This window comes from Abramis brama, assembly GCF_963993115.1.
Source record: "Abramis brama genome assembly, chromosome: 6".
NCBI lineage: Eukaryota > Metazoa > Chordata > Actinopteri > Cypriniformes > Leuciscidae > Abramis > Abramis brama.
This window is the reverse complement of record NC_139968.1, coordinates 39393337-39414169: the sequence shown is the minus strand read 5'-3', so window position 1 is coordinate 39414169 and position 20833 is coordinate 39393337. Positions and strand designations below refer to the sequence as shown.

Here is a 20833-nt window from a genome sequence, read left to right as displayed (position 1 = left end):
CATATTTCCTTACAACATTTGTCTAAAGGTCTTCAGCTACGTCACAGTCACAGCTAACAAATATATGCTCTAAAAACATTCCCTTTAAGTTATCAAAATGTTATTTCTGAATGTAAATGAACACCTTAGTTATTTTTAGTGATGCTCTTGCTTTTGGTTGTAGTTCTAGCTTTGTCCTAAATGACAATCTTATCAGTCTGTGGTATTACCAGAGAATGTCTAATAGGAAGAGAATTGGCACTCTCTGCTTACTTCCGGTTTCTGGACTGGCTGCAGTAACAAGTCTCTGTCCATGCGGGGGCGCGTAATTTGAATGTTGTATTCGAAAGGAGATGCAAAGAAATTACACATTGTCGGGTGTTAGATTTTTTAGAGTCACTTATTTGCTTTAAAAAGTCAATGACATCATACACAGAGATACTGCTTTACGGCAATCCTTCAGTCACTTTGGTGTGTTCGCGCTCTGCACTTTCTTTTCTCTTGAGGCATCGACAACACAGCTGACACAGGTAAATGTGCTAGAAGAGTTTTTGTTTTGTTTGTTTCTGGTCCCGCTTCGGATGCCACGATGCCATCAAGCGGTATCTCTGGTCGTAATCAGTCCTTCACTGACCAATCAGCGTTCATTAGCAGAATGCTAGCGTGTTATGGGCAACAACAACTCAACCTGTAAGAAATCGAAAGGACATAAGTACTCGTTCATTCAACTTTCGACCTATAACCCATGTTGAACTTGCAAAACAAAATCTGAGATTTCTCAACGGCAATCGGGTGAAAGAGACACATTTAGCCGTCTTGCCCCATAGACTCCAGGAAAACTGGCAGAGTAATTTTTCCAGAGTAATTTTTTTTTTCCTCAAAAATAGTTGTTTTTGATCTATTTTGAGTGAACAGAGTAAAATGTGTCCATAGAGTGGGAGCAAAATTGAAGAGTAACTGTGACTCCTCCCCAAAATCTTCTCCTCCGAAAGTTTCGTTTATCCGCCATTACGTTGGTCACGGTGATCGCCGCATGTGGATTTGGAAGAAGAAGTTGTGCTTCTGCTGGATGTAAAAGTAAGTAGAATTTCAAAGTTTTAGAACTCCTTTTCATAATAATCGCCTCTGTTTTGAGCTCAGACCATTTTGCCGCATTTTTTTAACATTACAGAGATCGCGACGCTTTCTAATGTGAACTTGTGAAGTTTAACGCGAACGTTAGTGCTCGACAAGTTTAGCTACTTAACGAGGGAAAATCACTAACATAATCACTTGTTAGATGATGTTGTGCAGGAACACATAGCATAAACCTTAGAGTTTAAGGATCACATTTGGCCTCAAGATAGAACTAAGTTAGGATAAATCTTGAAAGTTATCTTATCTTAAATTATAAATGATCTTATTTTTGTAACTGTTAACCAAAGAAAATAACGTTAGCTAACATATAGATTACATGAACGTTAATTGACACCAGTGAAGTTAGCTTCATATCAAATGTTTGTCCACTATACGTTATTGTGACGAGCGCGCTCGAGTTGTGCACCACATGTACTTGACTCTGTAATGAGTTAAGTTAACGTTAGGATCGATGGAGGCCATTTTGATGTGGATGAGCATTGAGCACAGTGCCTTAACAGAACTATTAAACTGTTATTATTAGCTTTTAAATTCCCAAGTAATAATGGCTAAAGTCATTGTAGGCTTTTTAGATTTTTGGAAGATTTGGAATAGTAATTCCTTCTTTAGAAAGATGTAGTAACACTTGAGTCATTACTATCCAAAATCTTACAAAAACCTCAACAGCTAACAATGACTTCAGCCAATATTAGAGAGTTATCATGCTGTTTATTACCTTATATTTATACATAATCTAGGGCTCAACGCTAAGGATTTTTTAGCTGGAAAATCCAGTCGGGCCAGTAATTCAAATTTTTACTCGCCCTGTAAAAAAAAGAAAGAAAATGGGCCTATAAAATAAGCCTAGTACTCTAAAGTGTTACCAAATGTTTTTTTTTCTTCTTTTCCTTTTTTCATCTGACTGTGAGTGTTAACGCCTTGTTTAACTTTGTCTCTTTGGTCCCTCCAGAATGCAAACCAACAACGTTGTCAGAGTGAAGTTCAAATATAGCAAGAAATATATTTTTTCTCCAACACCTTTTACATTTCAGACGTTTTTGGAATGTGGTGAGATATAACAAACTTTAACATTGTTAATATCATTAATACTTTTCCCTCTGAAAATATTTTTTAATAGTAATATAATAAGTGTATGATTTTATCTTATAAAAATAACGAATAATATTTTAGTTCCTTTGGCATTGCTGGCCTTTGTCAATTTCCCAATGATTTGTCTTCCTTTAGTTGACAAGAAATTTGATCTTCCTACAATGGATGTAAAAGTCTTTGATGACTCAAAGACAGAGGTTGATGAGGAAGCATTTGAATATCTGCTGACACGACCAGACATTGGTGTCCTAGAAATTTTCGTCCCAGGCACAGCAAGCGTTGATGGTAAGTTTTGTTTATTCTCAGAAATATTCACCATATTTGCATAGGCTAATATGTCTATTCGACTAATTCTCAATAGCTTTTATAGCATGCAATCAAAAGTAGTATGAACAGATCTTCAGACCATTGATATGGTTTATATTGCAGATTCTTTAAGCTTAAGCTCATATTTAGGAGATACCGAGGGCACGTCAGAGTCTGATGACACAGCAATGTTGATTAGAAGTCCTCCTGAAAAAAATCGAGCTGAGGAACGTCGTCTTGGCCAAGTAAGGATCACCAATCTTGCCTCTGAAATACATCTATATAGAATTACTTAAATAGTAAAGATATTTGGAACTATATACACTTGTCATTTGTTAATAATTTCTCATCTCTGCTCAATATAACATAATTCCCCCCTCCAGATGATTGAAGATATCCTAAAGAACAGCCCTGGAGGCGAGAAGGTCATAAACGATTATGTTTATGAGTTAAAGAGTAAAGATTATCTACTTTATAATTCATATGGTATTTATTTTCTTAGCTGTGTAATGTATAACTACTAGGTCTGTGTATTGTTCTGGTCATAGGAGCATTATTACAATGCAGAAGATGGAAGTGGATATCTGGCATGGAGAATAAAGTCTCTGCAGAAGGAAGCATCCGAGGGACGAATGAAACGCCAACCACAAACAGGTGCGAGATTTGATGCTTAGTCACTGCTCTTATTAGCTTGGCTGGAAGGCTTGATAAACGTTTTTTTAATTTTTTTAATTGAACATAAAACTTGCTTATTTTTATCATTTTTAAAAAGTATTCTTTTGTTCCAGATTGGTCTGTCATTAAGTCATAATGTAAATGAGGTCAAGTGTTACATAGTATCTCTTCAAAATATAATTGCTGTTCTTTTCAAATGCAAATATGTTTTGCACAATCATCCATGTTGGGCAAATTTAAAAGTCACTCTGGGATACTGTACATGCATGTTTTCTATGTTTTTTCCTGTCATGTATTTAGATTTGGTATAAATGTGTTGTGCATGCTTTTGAAAGAAAAGGAACTAAATATTTGGTTTTCGTATTGTCTTAAACACTTTCAGGTGGGCCAACTACTGACAGGGATCCCTTCAAAGAAGACAGCTGGTTGAAAGATGAACGTCAGTGTCAGGAAGCAATTGCCCTGATGAAGCATACAGCTGACGAGGCAGTGGTAAAGGAAAAGATGAGGTTAACACTGGGCTATCGGCAGAAGATGCTGCACGACCCTAAAGAGTCATCTGATATTCTTTCTATTTTCCCGCGATTCTTGGATATACCAGGCTTGGTATGTGGACTTCAAATCTTTAAACATGAAAACATACACATATGAAATTAAGTGCTATTGTTGTTCTGCAGTAACCCAGACTCATTAGGTAAAAAAAGTGAGTTTCTACTGTGGTTCCTACTTTAATTATCTTTGGCATTTTGTACAGATTGATCAAGATTTTGGACTTCTATTTGGTGATGCGACCTCTGCAAAGTTGTTGGAGAAGTGGTCTACCAACATAAAACCAAAGGTTATTGCACAGACTAGTGAGCTCCAAGACCTCATCCAAAATGCTGAAGCCACTGAAGTTGAAGAAGGTAACTATATTGTGCTATAAGTTATGTGTTTATGACAAGCATAGCTTTATTCAGATCTATAGAGTTTAAAGTGTGGTCTCAACTTTACCCATTAGACATGCTTGATTCATATGCAACACAGACTTGCAATGGGTAAACTGTCAGAATGAAAATCACCTGTTTCTCTAACATTTCTACCCTGATCTTTTCTCAAAGGCCTAGTACAGGTGTTGCAGATTTACAGAATTTGGGTCTCTGAATAACAAAAGTATGGCTGATATGTAGTAGATAAAGTTTAACTCTATGACCTCATTTCAATATCTGTAGAGCCCAGATAGCAAAAAATATCCGCACGGCTTCTTTTTACAGCCGGCCCTAAGCTGTCGGCTATAGGTGCGTCCCGCTGGCGGGGATGAAACGTTTGCCGCCGAATACGTCACTCCCATTTCTTGCGAGATGCAGCCGGCGGGCCGACTGCTTAATTTTCTTTGGTGGTTGCCTCCGTCTAATGGACCGCGGTCGGCTGGCGGCAAGCCGCTTGGAAATACAAGGATTTCTACTCTAAAATCGACCAGCCATGTTGGCTATGTTTGGCATGTTGGGAGTTAGAATGGAAGTGGAACTGACAGCATTTTAACTACTTTTCACATTATAAAATCATAATAGCCTATATGTGAATTATATCAAATAGCCTATTAGTTTTTTTGTTTTTTTTTGCTCCAAAGCCATTAGGGTTTATAACAGATTCTTGACTCTTGATTCCATGATAAGGTAAGGTTTAGGAAATGACATTTAAATTACTTTGAAACTCTGAAGCGATACAGTAATAGGCTATATTTAAAATATATGGAATTATTTTTGTGCACTTAGGTGAAAATTGTTTACATTTCTTTGATTTATGCACAATTGAGACATACACCAATAAATCAAAAATAATTCCTTTTGTAAAAGTTACTTGGCAATAAATATCTTTCTTATTCTGATTAGGTTTTAAAATAGATATTTAATTCATGTTATTAACCATTAGATGAATAAATTGAAGTTAGACTTTTCACTAATGCCTGGCTAAATCAGTGAACAGTGAAAGACATCTGCAACATGGCCAAAATCTTGGGTAGGCATATTTTTTTATTTTTTTTTATTACTTTGTAACCATGGTAATATCTATCATAAACATGAAAATCTCTGTTTTGACCTGAAGGATAAACTCAATGAAAAAGCTAAAATCTCCTCTGGTTTCACAGCTGCGCTGGCAGATTTGTGAAATATTTAGAAATATTTTGTCTCTCTGCCATTCCAAGAAATTTCGTTTATGTCTTTATTTTTTATTTATTTGATTTTTTATTTATTTGACCTTTTACAGGTATAGGGATTAATTTGCAATTGCGACCTGTATGTTTAAGAAAGTGTTAAAGTCCCTGTAAAGGCAATGCAAAAACAAAAATCTAAACACATTATAAATGTTAGAAATGTATTGCTAAAACACATTACAAAGACTGTGAACTGTGAAGTACTGAATTGTGGAGTTAGACTGTTTTATAGTTTTTCACCATTGCTGTGGTCAGGATTTTTTTGGGCGGGGCTAAAACGGTGGCTCGATGACGCACTGGAGCCACTGAGGCTGGCCCCTCCCCAAACAATATAACTAGAGCACATTCGGCGCTCATACGCGTGTTACTGTCGACTACCATCGTCTTAGTAAGTACATGTTTCCTTTTTGTGTAACGCAATATTATGTTTACAATGTTTATCTTTGTTCTTGCCTTACTAGTCAAGCTAACGCAAGACTAAAGTAAGTTAGTCTTGTTTACAAAGTTGCCGCCATGTTACTATTAACTTTCTGAAATAGCTACTAGTTTCTTCCAGGCGTTTAGTTTTTCTTTTCTTCTAAGATACGTATATTTATACGAGTGTGAGTGCAGTATGTGTTTTAAGTTAGTTTTGGTCAGTCGAATTAACTACGTAGCCAGTTCCTGAACTACAGTTGTATGGACAATTATGCTGCCGCCCATGTGGTAATGTGGATCCAGCAGTAGGTAGCGAAACCTACGACAAGAAAGACTGATCAGTAACGTTATAACTTGTGTTGTTTTCTAACTAAACAGAACGATGTATATACCGGTAGGTTGTTTTTATTTGTTTGTTTCCGACACGCATGCTGCTAGTCTAGTTCACAGTGTTAGCTAACACGTGCTGTTTTGTCTTTTGTTACAGTACACACTGAGGTTAAGCAATGTTGCTAGTTACGTTACATGTAGAAATGTAACTAGCTACAGTAAGTTAAGTAGCCAAAGCTTTACATCTAGAATTTGAATAATTGTAATATGATGATCAGATGCAGATATCTAAATCAAAGAATATGGGCGGTTGGATGGTGGATCATTTATTTATTTTTAACAGTGGATTCGGGTGACTCAGGGTGCACCAGATTAATGAATTTATCTTTAAAATGTACAAAATTTTCTTCTGAGGGACCATGCCCCTGGACCCCCCTAGAGGTACCAAGCTCCACCCACAAAAATAATGTGGGGAAACACATTAGGCTATATGATGATCTACAAAAAATACAAATTTATTAGGATTTTTCCACCTACCACCTGGTGTTTTCTAACAAAGCAGAATGATGTATATAGGTTATTTAAATTATTTTGTTTGTCCGATCAAAGTATGCTGCTAGTTCAGTTCACAATGTAGCTACAGTGGCTATCAAGTGTTAGCTAGCACGTGCTGTGTTGCTACTGTACTTCTAGGATTTAAGGGGATTATGATGAGTTATTTATTTAGTGATTAATAAATGAGTTATTTATCTGAACTGCTGCACTTTTTATGTTTGAGGACAATGCTGTGTTCACTTGAATCACTACACTGAATGAGTAAATTTTATTTTTAACAATTTCACTGTTCCACATTTGGCTGATCAGTTTTTTTTTTCCCTACAGCATCGCTACTGTATATTCCTAACATTAACAATGTGGTTTTGTTCACGTTTTCTTGCAGATACCTTGACTGGAGCATAACTGTTTAACTTCACCCAAGAGACCTACTGTTGGACAATCGTTTTGGCTTTAAAAGGTAAACGCATTGTTAGTCACAATGTCTAGTTACTGGGCCAAAAGAAGAAGAATATTGAAAGGAGTTGAGAGGGACAAACAGGAAATTGCAGCTGCAAACAAGGCTCTACTTGCTGTTATTCCCGATTTTGACCAAGTAAATCCTCCTGTTAATGAACATCAACATGGAATGGCTACAACAAGCCATGGACAAACTGTAACCCCTGAAGCACAGGAAATAACTGTTGATGAGGTGTATGAACCTGGTGAAATGTTTTCCTCAAGCACAGAAGATAGTGAAGAGGAAGAGGATTGCCTAAGGACACAATTGGCAGGGTGGGCTATTGACAACATGATCCCCCATGTGGCACTTGGTAAGCTTTTAACCATTTTATCCAAGGATCATCCAACCCTTCCTAAAGACCCAAGAACCCTTCTGAAAACAGTGACTTGTGTTAAAACAACAGAACTCTCAGGTGGTGTATACCATCACTCTGGAATTGAAAGTGGAATACTATCGCAGTTTTTAGAGTGTCCTCAATTGCAGAAGTTGACGTCAGTTTCAATGCAAGTTAATGTTGATGGACTTCCACTTTTTAAAAGCTCAAATGCCCAGTTCTGGCCAGTTCTTGGTTTAATTGAGCAATACGTGGGTAATGTCCAGCAAAACAAACTTCCATTTGTCATTGGTCTCTATTATGGGAATAAGAAGCCAAGCAGCCTTCACTTTTTGAATCCTTTTGTAGAAGAGGCACAGCGACTTGAAACGGAAGGAGTTCTGTTTGAAAGGAGAGCACTTCCTTTCAAAATATCAGCATTCATCTGTGACGCCCCTGCTCGTGCACTTGTTAGAAATGTGAAAGGTCACAGTGGATATTATGGGTGTGACAAGTGTGTTCAAAAGGGGATCCACTACGAGAACAGGATGACCTTTCCTCAAACAGATGCTACTCTAAGATTAGACCATGCAGTCCATGACGAGCTTTCTGATGACAGTCATCAGTGTGGAGAAACGCCATTGGCATTGTTGTCTGTTGGTTTGGTCACCCAGTTTCCACTGGATTATATGCATCTGGTATGCCTTGGAGTGACAAGAAAGTTGTTGCATCTTTGGTTAAAGGGACGGCGGCTGACAAGATTTTCGCCCAGCATGGAAAAAGAGCTCTCCAGAGTACTCCTGACATTCACACCTCATGTTCCGTGTGAGTTCAACAGGAAGCAACGATCCATGGAAGATGTTGAGCGTTGGAAAGCTACAGAATTCAGGCAGTTCCTCTTGTACACTGGACCAGTCAGCTTAAAAGGCCTTGTACCAACTCAAGTGTTCAACAACTTCATGCTGCTTTCAGTTGGCATCACCATCCTACTGAATGTATCCCTGTGTGCTGACCTTGCAGACTATGCACACGGAATATTGGTTCTCTTTGTTGATCACTGCAGCAAGCTTTATGGAAAAGAACATGTGACATACAACATGCATGGATTGGTGCACCTCAGCCAAGATGTCAAAAAGTATGGTGTCCTTGATAACATCTCATGCTTCCCATTTGAAAACTTCCTTGGGCGTCTGAAGAAACTGTTGCGCAAGCCTACACAACCACTGGAGCAGGTTGTTCGCCGATTGTCGGAGAGAAGTCAGCACAGAAGAACAAACGTCTCCAAAACAAGGTCCTTGAGAGAGCATAACCATGGACCACTTCTCAACAGTATTTCTGTGAAAAAGCAGTTTGAGGAGTGTTACTTTCAAGACTTTGTTGTGAAACGTTCAGAGGGAGACAACTGTGTCCTGTTGGAAAATAAGGACATAGTTGTTATACAGAATGTCGTCGTTGATGAGATGGACAACACTTTAGTCATCTACAAGAGGTTCTGGAACATGGTCGATTTCTTTACTTACCCTGTGGAATCTTCCAAGCTAGGCATTTTTCATTTATCTGGCCTATCAGATACACTCCGCTTTACCCATATAGCAAATGTGCAGAAGAAATATTATCTTCTTCCTTGCCCAGATGGAAAGGCTGGTTTTCCGTTGATCCACTTGTAAAAATGACTGCTTTTTTGAAGGGGTGAGAATTTTAATTTTATTGATTTTGCCTGGAAATTAATCAAAATGTATACTTTATGCACATTTTTCCTCTATTTTAGATGCTGTTTGCCATTGTTCAGTTTATTGATGAGGAGGATGTGCCATTTGCAGTGGTTCCACAAGTGTGGCTCAGCGAGGGCATGTGCTATTGGCCCCCATTTAACCTCCGCAAAAAAGACAAAGGCAACAATTTAGCCCTCCGCTGCACGCCTCCACACAGCACCTGGGAGAAACATCATTTTAAGTTTATAAAGGGAGCAGGTAAATGGGTCTGACTTTTTGACATTTGATTTTCCTGCATTTTATCTGTGTATTTTCTTTGTATGTTTATGGTGGATAACTGACTCTTTCATTCATTATTCCCTGCTCTAGAATCTTGGCAAGAGGCGAAGAGATATTTGGTGCGCTTCCAAACAGGTTCCAGCGTTGAAACGACGGACGATGACAAGAAGGGAAAGAGAAAGAGAATCTCAAATTCCAAGTACAGACCCCTGGCCTCTTCTGATGAAGAGGAGTCTAGTCTTCCAGATGCACCAGCAGTGCTGTCGTTTGGACAGCCTCTTTTGAGCTTTGAAAACATTGTTCCCGGTAACAAGGTGTCAGTGCTGCCCGATGCTCCAGAAGTTGCATCGATTCCACAAAACCAGGAAAATGTTGAGCCATCTGTAGACTTCAGAGCTGGTATGTAAAATTGCTGTGATGCTTTATTTGTGATCCTGCCACTTAACTATACCCTTTGTTAGATTTTCAAATTTCGGTTTCCTCTTTCTCAGAACCAGGTTTCTCCCCAGAAATCCAGACTCCACTTCACAGAGCCAAGAGTTTGAGTACAAGTAAGTGATGTTATTTGTGACGTTTTTTTGTCTTGGAAACTATTGCTTCTATTTAAAGGGATAGTTCACTTTGAAATTAATTTTTGGTATGTTTTAGCTTACCTCAAAGGCATCCAAGATGTAGGTGTCTTTTTTTCCGGAGTAGTTTCAATTTTGATATTTTTAGGTCAAACCGTTCTTGTCTGTCAGTCATATAATGCAGGTCTATGGTCACTGTCTCAAAGCAGCATGCACAAAGTCCAAATTAAACAATTCCCCATCGTCCAAATTAAACAATTCCCCATCGTAAGTACACATTGATGGCTTAAGACACGAAACGAGCGGTTTGTGTGTGAAAACGAACAGTATTTATATAGTTTTTGTCCTCTTGTAAACACACACACCCAAATGATCAGAGGACGCGGGTGCTTCGTCTGCGCAAGCGCCGGAAAGCGACGGAAAAGGTCAGAGGGCGCGGGCGCTTCGATCTGCGCAAGCGCCGGAAATTATCTCTCGCGCGTGTACGTCACTCATTGTTTACACGGAGATTTCGGAAGCCTTACCTTTCACTGTGAAGATCTAAACATATTTAGACGTACAGGAAATGGCAATGGAAGACGATTTCGATATATCAACAGACAACGTTGAATTTTTTACACAACCATATTTATTTGAACCAGAGTACACTACACCGATCAAGAATCACGAATGGAACATAGCAATGCCACAGCTACAAGACGACGAGGACATTGACAGTACCCCGTCATACACCTGCCTGACTGAAGATCCCGAGTTTTCTCCGCTGTTGAGCCGCAGCGTTTTGCACGTTGGCAGGTGTATGACGGGGTACTGTCAATGTCCTCGTCGTCGTCTTGTAGCTGTGGCATTGCTATGTTCCATTCGTGACAACATATGCTCTCTACTTCTGTTGGCATCTCACAACACTTGCTACAAGAACACCACCAATTTTGCAGAGATCTCTGTCTCTCTGAGGCTTGAAGACGTGCTGCTGCAGCGGATGCTTCCTCTATCGCTCTGAGTTCTTGATCGGTGTACTCTGGTTCAAATAAATATGGTTGTGTAAAAAATTCAACGTTGTCTGTTGATATATCGAAATCGTCTTCCATTGCCATTTCCTGTACGTCTAAATATGTTTAGATCTTCACAGTGAAAGGTAAGGCTTCCGAAATCTCTGTGTAAACAATGAGTGACGTACACGCGCGAGAGATAATTTCCTGTGCTTTCCGGCGCTTGCGCAGATCGAAGCGCCCGCGCCCTCTGACCTTTTCCGTCGCTTTCCGGCGCTTGCGCAGACCGAAGCACCCGCATCCTCTGATCATTTGGGTGTGTGTGTTTACAAAAGGACAAAAACTATATAAATACTGTTCGTTTTCTCACACAAACCGCTCGTTTCGTGTCTTAAGCCATCAATGTGTACTTACGATGGGGAATTGTTTAATTTGGACGATGGGGAATTGTTTAATTTGGACTTTGTGCATGCTGCTATGAGACAGTGACCATAGACCTGCATTATATGACTGACAGACAAGAACGGTTTGACCTAAAAATATCAAAATTGAAACTACTCCGGAAAAAAAGACACCTACATCTTGGATGCCTTTGAGGTAAGCTAAAACATATCAAAAATTAATTTCAAAGTGAACTATCCCTTTAAGATGAGGAATCCTTTAATCATAATCTGTTTTTCATTAGGACACTTGACTGGTTACTTGCCGCAGCAGTTTCTGGATGAAAGTTGTCGAGGTGTGTTGTACATTCCATTAGCTTTGCACAGTTTAATTATAGTTTCATTACTGAATATGCAATACTCTGCAGTGAAATTAAAGCTGTTATGTTTGCTCCCCCAGTTCGTCAAGTACTAAGCTTTACACCCCCAACAGCAAATTTACCCTGGCAGCATATGGGTGAAAACGCTGGAGGTATGTAATATGTTGCGCTAAACTTAGTGTTACATTTCAGTCCAATTCATTAAATGTATGCAATAACTTTAAACATATTTTTACATGTCAATGATTATCAATAGGAGAAAGTCATCGCTCCGTTATTGGCCCTTGGACTCCCCTGGCATCTCGTGTACAGCATGAAGTTTTCAGCTATGAAGGTATATTCTAGGCCTATGTCTTGGTGTCCAGTGTTTTAACAATATTGCAAATAGTGCCTTTAGATGTGGTGTTTTTTTATTTATTTTTTTTTATTAAATGTAGATTTCCAGAGACTCCAGAATGAAAAACAAGCCGTGATGGATGAGAACCAAGCCCTTAGGGAGGAGAACCAAGCTCTGAGGAAGGAGAACCAAGCCCTGAGGGAAAGCAATGCACGAGCAGGTGAGAACATGCACAAAAAAGTTAAATTTAAGAAAGAGTACATGATGTAGGTCCAAAATTACCATATGCCTTTCATTTTGTAGCTTCGGATGACAACGGCTCACTTCAAGAGCAGGTGAAGCAAGTTGGGACAATGTTGAAGACATTTGCTCTCACTGGGCAATCAGGTACAACTTGCAAACAACACCTGTGGTTGTTGGTTTAATTCCCACTGGGGCCACCTATGTAGTAGACCTAGATATAAATGTCATAGTTTAGTAGTTGAGGGACCAGGACTGACTATATTATTTTATTCTGGGAACCCCGTAGGTGCAGATCAGACATTAATGCTGCGACGTCTTGGAGAGTTTGGCGATGTTGTGCGTAGCATGGACAACAAAATGGACACTATGCTGCAACATTTCAGTGCCAATGTGTCTGTTGGAGAGTTATCCCTGCCAGGGGATCTGTTACTCCCCCTAGACACCCAGGAAGATTTGGTGTTGCTTGACAACAGTTTGAGACAGGATAAAGAGCTCCAGGAACGATTTGTAAGTGTGCTGATTTCATTTATAACTCCATAGGGTAATCTAAAAAGTAAAATTAAGATTGTACACTGCATATTCTACAGTCTGAATCCACAGCCTGTCACATTTTATATTTATGTATGATAAGCTTCAGAGAAATGTAATTTGTAACACTTTTTTTGGATTTTCAGCTTCGGTTTTTGGCAATCAAATGTGGGAGGGACCTAAAGACAACCGTCTGGCGAATGCTTCAGAGTATCTTCTCTAATCACCTTTCCATTAATACAACCTGGACTGGAGTAGGGGAGAAAGCATGTTTTAGAGACATGTTCCTGAAGACCATTGTTCAAAATAAGTTGGATTTTTTTTATTATTTTTTTTATATATATATTTAAAGCTCCAGTATGTAACTTTTGTATGTGACCACAAGAGGGCGCAGTTTCCAACAATAACAAAGGCGAAGCTTGATGATGCTATGAAGGAGGTGACGATGGGAGATGTCGTTTTTAATGCGTTTTCACCATAGTAATGTATCTAAATGGAATTAATGAATCATGATCACGGATGAGGTAATTTATTCGTTTTTGTATTACCTGTATGTCTGATCGTATTATTTTATGTCATCATAATTAATGAACTGCAAGGAACGTGAAATGTTAACTTATGCTATATTATCCCGTTACAACACAGCTATTTGTCAAATGATTTGTTTGGTTTATGTTGTGCAGTTTTACGTTTTTATGGTTAATGCCGTGTTGTTTAACGTGTTCAAACCAATATCTAAAAGTAAATTTGAACGAACATTTGCAAGTAATGACTAAATATATTTTTTTAACAACATATCCGATTGTATTTAATTGTACTGCCATAATCTCGGTCACCACACGTGATAAAAAGCCTTACCGAAGTACAAAGAGCAATATAACTTTGTTTATAAGTGCTATTATTGACAGTTGCATGTCTTACCTGTCTATCAATACACTCGCGAGAGCAGAGTCTCTGTCAAGTCCAAGATAGTCGCGCAGCTCTCTCCATCTCGAAAACGCCTGCCGATATTTATCCGGGTTTTATTCCTCCGTTTGTCACACAGTCCGTGACTCCGCGTGTATCCGAATATGGACGCTTTCGTTTTGTTGGCACTTCAATACTCGCCAAAGAGTAATCGTGATCCATAACAGCTATAACCATACAGTCTATGGCTATAACGCTTTAACCACCACTTCCGCATTTGACCATGTGATATTCTGGTGTGGTGGGTCATATTTTTTATTTTATTCTTTTTTTTATTCTTTGTTAGACGTCTTTATTGTTTATTGTGATAAGAAAAAAAACTCAAGGTTGTTGTAAAAAAAAAAAAAAAAAAAAAAATCCGGTGTGGTGGAATATCCTATCACATGGTCCACACCGGAAAAAAAGGATAGAGCGGACATTGCGTCACTGAGGCGCGACATTTCTTTTCCGGGACGGCCAGTTATTTAAAATCGGAATTTCTCTGAAATAAAAAATCTTTGGAGACTTTTGAGATATTGTAAGTACACAACTGGAGGAAATATATCACACTGTGCAAGTTATTTTCGGAAATTTTATTACAAAATTCCTACATATTGGAGCTTTAAGTAGAGGTGTATGGCATTATGCCATTCAAATGGAATGACAGATCTGTGTTTTCTACAGGAGCCATCCGGAAGAACCCGGCAACCCGGGATGCCACTGATGAAGCGGTCCAGGTTAACGTTACGCGTTACCTGAAAGGAGCATCTGACCGTGAAGGCGGAAAAAGGCGCCGCACAGCTGAGAGGGACCCACAACCGACCCCTTAAACCTAGGCTGACTATTGACACCCCAGCATCACTGACCACTGGAACCCTTTCTTTATCCTGCAGTCAGTAACATCAAGACCCCTAAAGAAGCCAGAAGTGTCAGACTACACTCACCCAATCCACACTGTTCACTGTGGAAATTACTTTACTACTTTTTTTTTTTTTTTTTTAAATTCCCCATGACCCTGCCTTGAGGGCAGCTCCTTGGATGGATATGGGATGGTAATGTTGTTTGTCCTTTATACAGGTGCACGATGAATCATTGACGATATTAATTGTATTTGTTCCCAATTGTAGTCATGTGTAAACGGAATGTTAAAATGTATATTATACCTGGTCTCCTGCACATTCTTTGATACCAAAGATCTCAATTACTTCATATACAATTTGCTGCTTATTTCATTCCGTCAGTGCTTAACTATTCTATTTTTAAATATAGCTTGAAAATCCTTGATTATACCTCTAATACTTGATATCTGCACATTATCTGGTACCAAATATTCTACTTATCGTGACTTTAGTATTGGCTTATTTCATTCTGTCAGTGCTTAACGATTCTATTATAGTTTGTAAATCCTATTTCATACCTGATACTTGATATTGCACATTAACTAGTACTAAAATTCTACTTTCATTCCATCAGTGTGCTTAACTGTTATTCTAGTAAAAATAGCTTGGATATCCTATTTTATACCTCGGATACTTGATATTGCACATTACCTGGTCCCAGATAGCACTCAGACTGACTGACTGACTGTTTTTACCTCAGTATTTTTTTAATATATATGTCAAGTTGTTTATCACAGATACAAGAGACACAGATCTTATTGCAGTACAGTGAAATCTTGTACCCCAGGTCAGCAATGCCATTATAATGGTCTATTCTACTTAAGAGCTTTACTCTAAATTATTACCACTTATCCTATTGTTAGAAATGGCTTGTAAATGTGATGTTATACCTCGATTTATTTGGTATCCTGCACATTCTTTGGTACCAAATATCCTCATTACTTATGTTTACTGATAATTCTTTTCATCCCAGAGCTGACCTCTTTATATTATTAACAATTATTGTAAGTGTTATAATTTGCTTGTAGGCTAAGGCTGTTTTTTTTGTGTGTTTTTTAAACAAAATTTAATTGGAAACCTGCATGTTCTTTAGTGTGTGTGTATATATATATATATATATATATATATATATATATATATATATATATATATATATTTCTGTTATTTATTTTTCAATGATCTGACATAATGTTTCATTGACAGTTACTGTACTTTGAAATGTGGAATTAAAATGCCAAATGGAAATTTGTCTGGTTTGATCAATCATTATTCTTTATAAACTGCATGATATATATATATATATATATATATATAAAAAAAATATATAATAAGCGGCGACAGATCGCTCGAAAACAGCGTTTGCCGCGGAAGGGCCGCCTTCGGTATAACGGCGGCGGGACGGCGGTTGGCCCGCGGGCCGGCCACGGAACGAAGGCGGTAGGAAGGCGGCTGCCGCTTTTAAAAAGCGGCTGCCGCCGGCGGTGCGCCGTCCAACGTGTTTGCGATGTCGCCATTCTGCCGCTTCTACTGCCGCCGGAGAACCGACGGTGGTCCGCCGACTCATTGCTATCTGGGAGGTTTCACCTTAATTCATCCACACATCTGTAGTCATCAAGACTTGGCCATGAATGTGCTGTTAATACTGATTCTGTGTGCAGTATAAACTAAGGTACTAGAGTGGTTAATGTATTTATACCGGCACATCATCCAAGTGAAGTTAAGTCTAAGTTAAACTAGTTCAACTGAGTAGGAGGCAGGGGCGGCTGGCCAATAGAGGGCGCTAGGGCGATGAGCCACACTCATCAAATAAAGAAGTAAATACATACATACAAATTGTCAGTATTTGTGTGTTTGAGATATTAAATACACCCAGTATATGTGAAAAATATGATAGAAATTCAAAATATCTGCTTTTTCTACACATCCCCTCCACCTGCGTGCACGTCTCATCAGCTCTGGGGCGCTGGAGAGAGGCGCCCCAGAGAGGCGGGTCTGTGGAGCAGCTTAGCCAATTGCTGATTTAAGATATACATGTTTGACATAAACTGTAGCCAATCAGCGAGCTCAATTCTAGTCAGCTATGGGCGCTTCTGTTTAGCGCCCCAAGCTGCGCGCGCCCATCTCTATCAGACAGCGGTCTATCGGCCTGGCTAGCTGGATGCGGTCATGCTAATGCCTTGTTTTGCTTTCCGTGATTACTTTTTAAAACAACAGCGACAGACAGATCCAGCATGGACAGTTACCGGAGTGAGCGACCTGTCTGAGAAAGTAACTAAACTGTTTGAGTTAAATTTCAAATGCAACTGGAAAGTTTGTGCAATTTGTTTGTTTTTGTGTAAGAATGCCTCAGTCTTGTAATATGGCATTAAATAATTACTGACTTTTTGACAGAGCACTGGTATCATGCAGTTTGTGTTAAAATGTGTTTGGGTGGTTAATAGCCAACTAATAATTATTTGTAATATTATTATTATTATTATTATTATTATTATTATTTGCTTTACAAAGATATGTAAAGGCAGTGGTTCTCAAACTGGGTTTGTGGTGGTTCTTAAAGTAAAAGTAGGGATTTAGCACTTACTAGCATGAAGAACAAATATAGACAGGCTGTGCATGGAGATCGATATAAGATTCAAACTCTCTTCGAGACAAAGCCATAACGTTACCCTGTGTGAGTTCCTGTGTTTAATGTTGATCACATTATATGAACATCCACACGATTGCAAATGTCACATTGATTTTATACAACAGTTCAACAAACGAAATATTAAAATTAAGTGATGTTCATTTTCAACCTAGTTGTCAGTATTTTTACAATAAAATAATAGCTCCAACGAAAGCCACAGCAGAACTGCAGCACACAGCAGTGTTTGTGAACGAATCATTAGAGTCAATGATTCAATGATTAATTCATAAATACTGCCACTTGCTTCATTACTGGATGGTTTTAATTTAATATCTAAAAGCATCACTTCGTTTTTACCATCATTGCATATTTATCTATTTAACTTTTTTTTAATTTAAAGCATTATTTATTTTATAAAGGTATTTGTAAAGGTAAAAATGCAAAAATTGAAAAAAACGATTTAAGGGGGCAAATATTGTCCCTTAAATATTAAGCATCTTGGGGTACAACTCCAAAAATGTTGAGAACCACTGGGACTGGGTTAAGGAATAGAACAAAATAAACATCAAAGCACAATACACATAACATTACCAAGGGCAGAAAGTAGGCCTAATAGCCTACTCCCATGGTTTGAATATGACACAGCCCCAACTAAGATATTTTTCACCAGCCGCCACTGGTAGGAGGGTATGTTCAACCCCTTCTACCTAAAAACTTAAAACCAATGTGTTTATTTTGTTTTCCTTGTCTCCAGGTTGGGACAGCAACATGTCTTCCATTCTGATGCTGGTTCACCTTTTGCCACCCTCAAGTCAAGGCCACAAAAGACCGGGAAAGATCTCAGCGAGAAAAGCATGTGATTGTCTTGTCAAATTCATCAAGGTGAAGCTACTGATGAAGCAGATCAAATGACACTAGTTCATATTGTTGTGTTACTGGGTGACCTTGAACTTGCTTATTTCTCAGACAGGTTCTTATTTGGTCCTCCAAATTGTTGTACTTGTTCAATTCTTTTCTACTTAGTACATACTTAGCAGGGTTCTAGACTGCAACCAAATTTATATAATGAACAAGTACATCCTGAATCCATTTTTCAAACTGTGTTTAAGTGTGATAACGGCATTAAAATAGAAATACAACATTACAAAGTCAACCATTGATGGTTTCGTGTGGATATACAGTGAGTACAGAATGTTCACCGGAAATGCCTGAGCTGGCTTATCGAAAACCAGGAAGTAACCATGCATATAGTCCATTAGAAATTAAGGAAATTTAGGAATTAAGTCATATAAAAATGAAAAGATTGAGACAACTATTCATCAGCATGCATTGATTAATCCCATGTTGTAGCAAAAAAAAAAAAAAATGGGTGCGACCAAATCATGTGCTGGTGCGACCAACTGAGAAAGTTGGTAGCACCAGTGCAACCAGTGGAAAACTTAGTCTGGAGCCCTGCTTAGTAACAATCTGTTGGAAGTATGTAATAAAGAAACTTTGATGGAAGACATCACTGTATATTTTATTCATGGTGTATATTGAGTTTAACTTTTAAGTCACATTGGCACTAATGTGTTTTCATTCTTTCACAGACCGGTACCAGTATCCAAGGGCACTTGGATACCATTGGAGAGAGTCTCCAGCCATATCTACTTGTTGTTGGGCCAAAGAGAAGTAGGGTCCAGTCTTGTTTTATTGTGATTGACCAACATGCTCTACCCTGTAAGGCCTCTAATTCACTGGCCTGTTGCATAACAACATAACAAAAACATTAGCAAAAAAACACCAGTGTCAAACCGCTTACATTTGGCAAACATTTGATCCAACATCCAACATCAACATTTGTTTAGCTGAACATATCCATGCTTACAAAGTTGCACATGCCACAGAAGCACCTTCTGTTTTGGAGATAAGGGATATTTTGCACCACAAGTTGTTTGATATTCTTATGTCTTATGGTTTGGATTCTGATTTGTTTATTGTACCATATTGTTTTATGTAATTCTTCATCTCTTCTCTTACATTATTACTATCACAATTTGCTATTATTTTAGTATTATTGTTTTCATTATTTATTTATTTATTTATTGTATGATCACAATTGAATTAAACAGGTGCTAGATTTCTTTATTATTATTTTAGTATTGTTTTCATTATTTTATTTTTAGGATCACAAATGAATTAATTGTAAGTGTAAAATTGTTTAAACAGGTGCTTGGAAAAATAAAGATTTTGAGACATGAGTATACAGTTGTTGATTTTATTTCAGACTGAAAAGCAAGTTTTTCATTTATATTTTCTAGACTTTTTGAGGGTAAAACATGAATGGTTATTCTTTATTCAGTTAGTTATTCTTTATAGTTTACTCATAATTGATGATAAACAACTCTGGAGGGGAAATAAAATGTTGCCGAGTAAATTTGAAGTTCCCCTGAACAGAGTTAAAAAGTAGCAGAGTCAATTTCTTGTAGCTCTGAAGTGAGTAAAATAGCATGAGAGTTGATTTAAAAAACACTAAATAGAGTTAAATATAGTAGGAAAGAGTAAAATATTATCACTAAATTGAGTATAATTAACTCTGGAAAAATTGCTCTATCAAAAGAGTAACTTTTACTCTTTTCAGAGAGGGACCAAATGTTATCTGGCATAGAGTAAAATTTTCTTCAATTTGAGTAAATTTTACTCTGACAAATTTACTGTGTCTGCACTCGCCCGCGATCACCTCCAGTGGAATTCTAATGGAACTGCAACCAAGATCGATACAATGGGGCTAATAGGAAGTGCCAAGGCTCTCCGTAGACGGGCTCTGGTATTACTGAGGCAGTTTGAAAACAGTGCAGTGATTTACAGTATGTGTGTATTTGAGACTTTTTTTTCATTTGAGGATTGAGACAGTGCTCGAAGTGGACCGGTACGCACCGGTACACAGTACCAGCACTTCTAGATTTTAATCTTTAGCGTACCTTTACTTTTTTATTGCGCATCGCCACTTCTCACATTTTGTCGGTGATGTGCCGAATTCTGTGACCCTAGGCGCTGTACTGAACTAATCCAACCTGATCCCAATCCTAATCCCAACCCTACTGTCTCTACAGTGCCTATAGGGTCACATAATTTGGTGGGTCACAGACCGATACTTTGCCAGTCAGAGTCAAAGCGAGAGTACCAGCACTTAAAGCACTGCCTTCAGACATTAAGGAAAATAAATACATTTTTATTAAACTTTCCATTTATAACATCTTCCATCACATTTTAAAACATCAGTTCCATTTTGCTTCCTTTGTGTAATGCTGCTTTGTATTTTCTCTTTCCATAAGATCCCAATGACTTGAATTCAAATCTTTTAACTTTTAAAGCTATATGCAGCTTTGCCGATTTCTTCGCTGTTTTCTCACTTTTTGCTCGCGGGTTTCTCTATAGAGCTCCCCCTACAGCTTCGGAATAGATATTTG

General features: G+C 38.2%; 2 protein-coding genes and 1 long non-coding RNA gene across 3 annotated transcripts; all 3 read left to right on the top strand.

Annotated features, from left to right (window-relative positions):
• Nucleotides 1-1908: 1908 nt before the first annotated feature.
• On the top strand, nucleotides 1909-2777 carry LOC311084247. Its single transcript, XR_014606474.1, has 3 exons — nucleotides 1909-2163; nucleotides 2341-2490; nucleotides 2635-2777. It is a non-coding gene; the product is annotated as an uncharacterized lncRNA (long non-coding RNA).
• A 117-nt stretch (nucleotides 2778-2894) lies between these two features.
• On the top strand, nucleotides 2895-19421 carry LOC311085930 (uncharacterized protein; the record flags this gene model as incomplete). Its single annotated transcript, XM_084118548.1, has 6 exons — nucleotides 2895-2936; nucleotides 3060-3165; nucleotides 3569-3792; nucleotides 3941-4091; nucleotides 18139-18266; nucleotides 18974-19421. The coding sequence occupies 6 exons, from the start codon at nucleotides 2895-2897 to the stop codon at nucleotides 19142-19144; spliced, it is 822 nt and encodes a 273-aa protein (XP_083974674.1). The 3' UTR covers nucleotides 19145-19421.
• LOC311084205 (uncharacterized protein) lies at nucleotides 8863-15850 on the top strand. Its single transcript, XM_084116118.1, has 12 exons — nucleotides 8863-9186; nucleotides 9266-9467; nucleotides 9579-9887; nucleotides 9980-10039; nucleotides 11732-11782; nucleotides 11887-11958; nucleotides 12063-12140; nucleotides 12244-12363; nucleotides 12447-12530; nucleotides 12673-12893; nucleotides 13061-13224; nucleotides 14544-15850. The coding sequence occupies exons 2-12, from the start codon at nucleotides 9266-9268 to the stop codon at nucleotides 14581-14583; spliced, it is 1401 nt and encodes a 466-aa protein (XP_083972244.1). The 5' UTR covers nucleotides 8863-9186; the 3' UTR covers nucleotides 14584-15850.
• Nucleotides 19422-20833: the final 1412 nt, after the last annotated feature.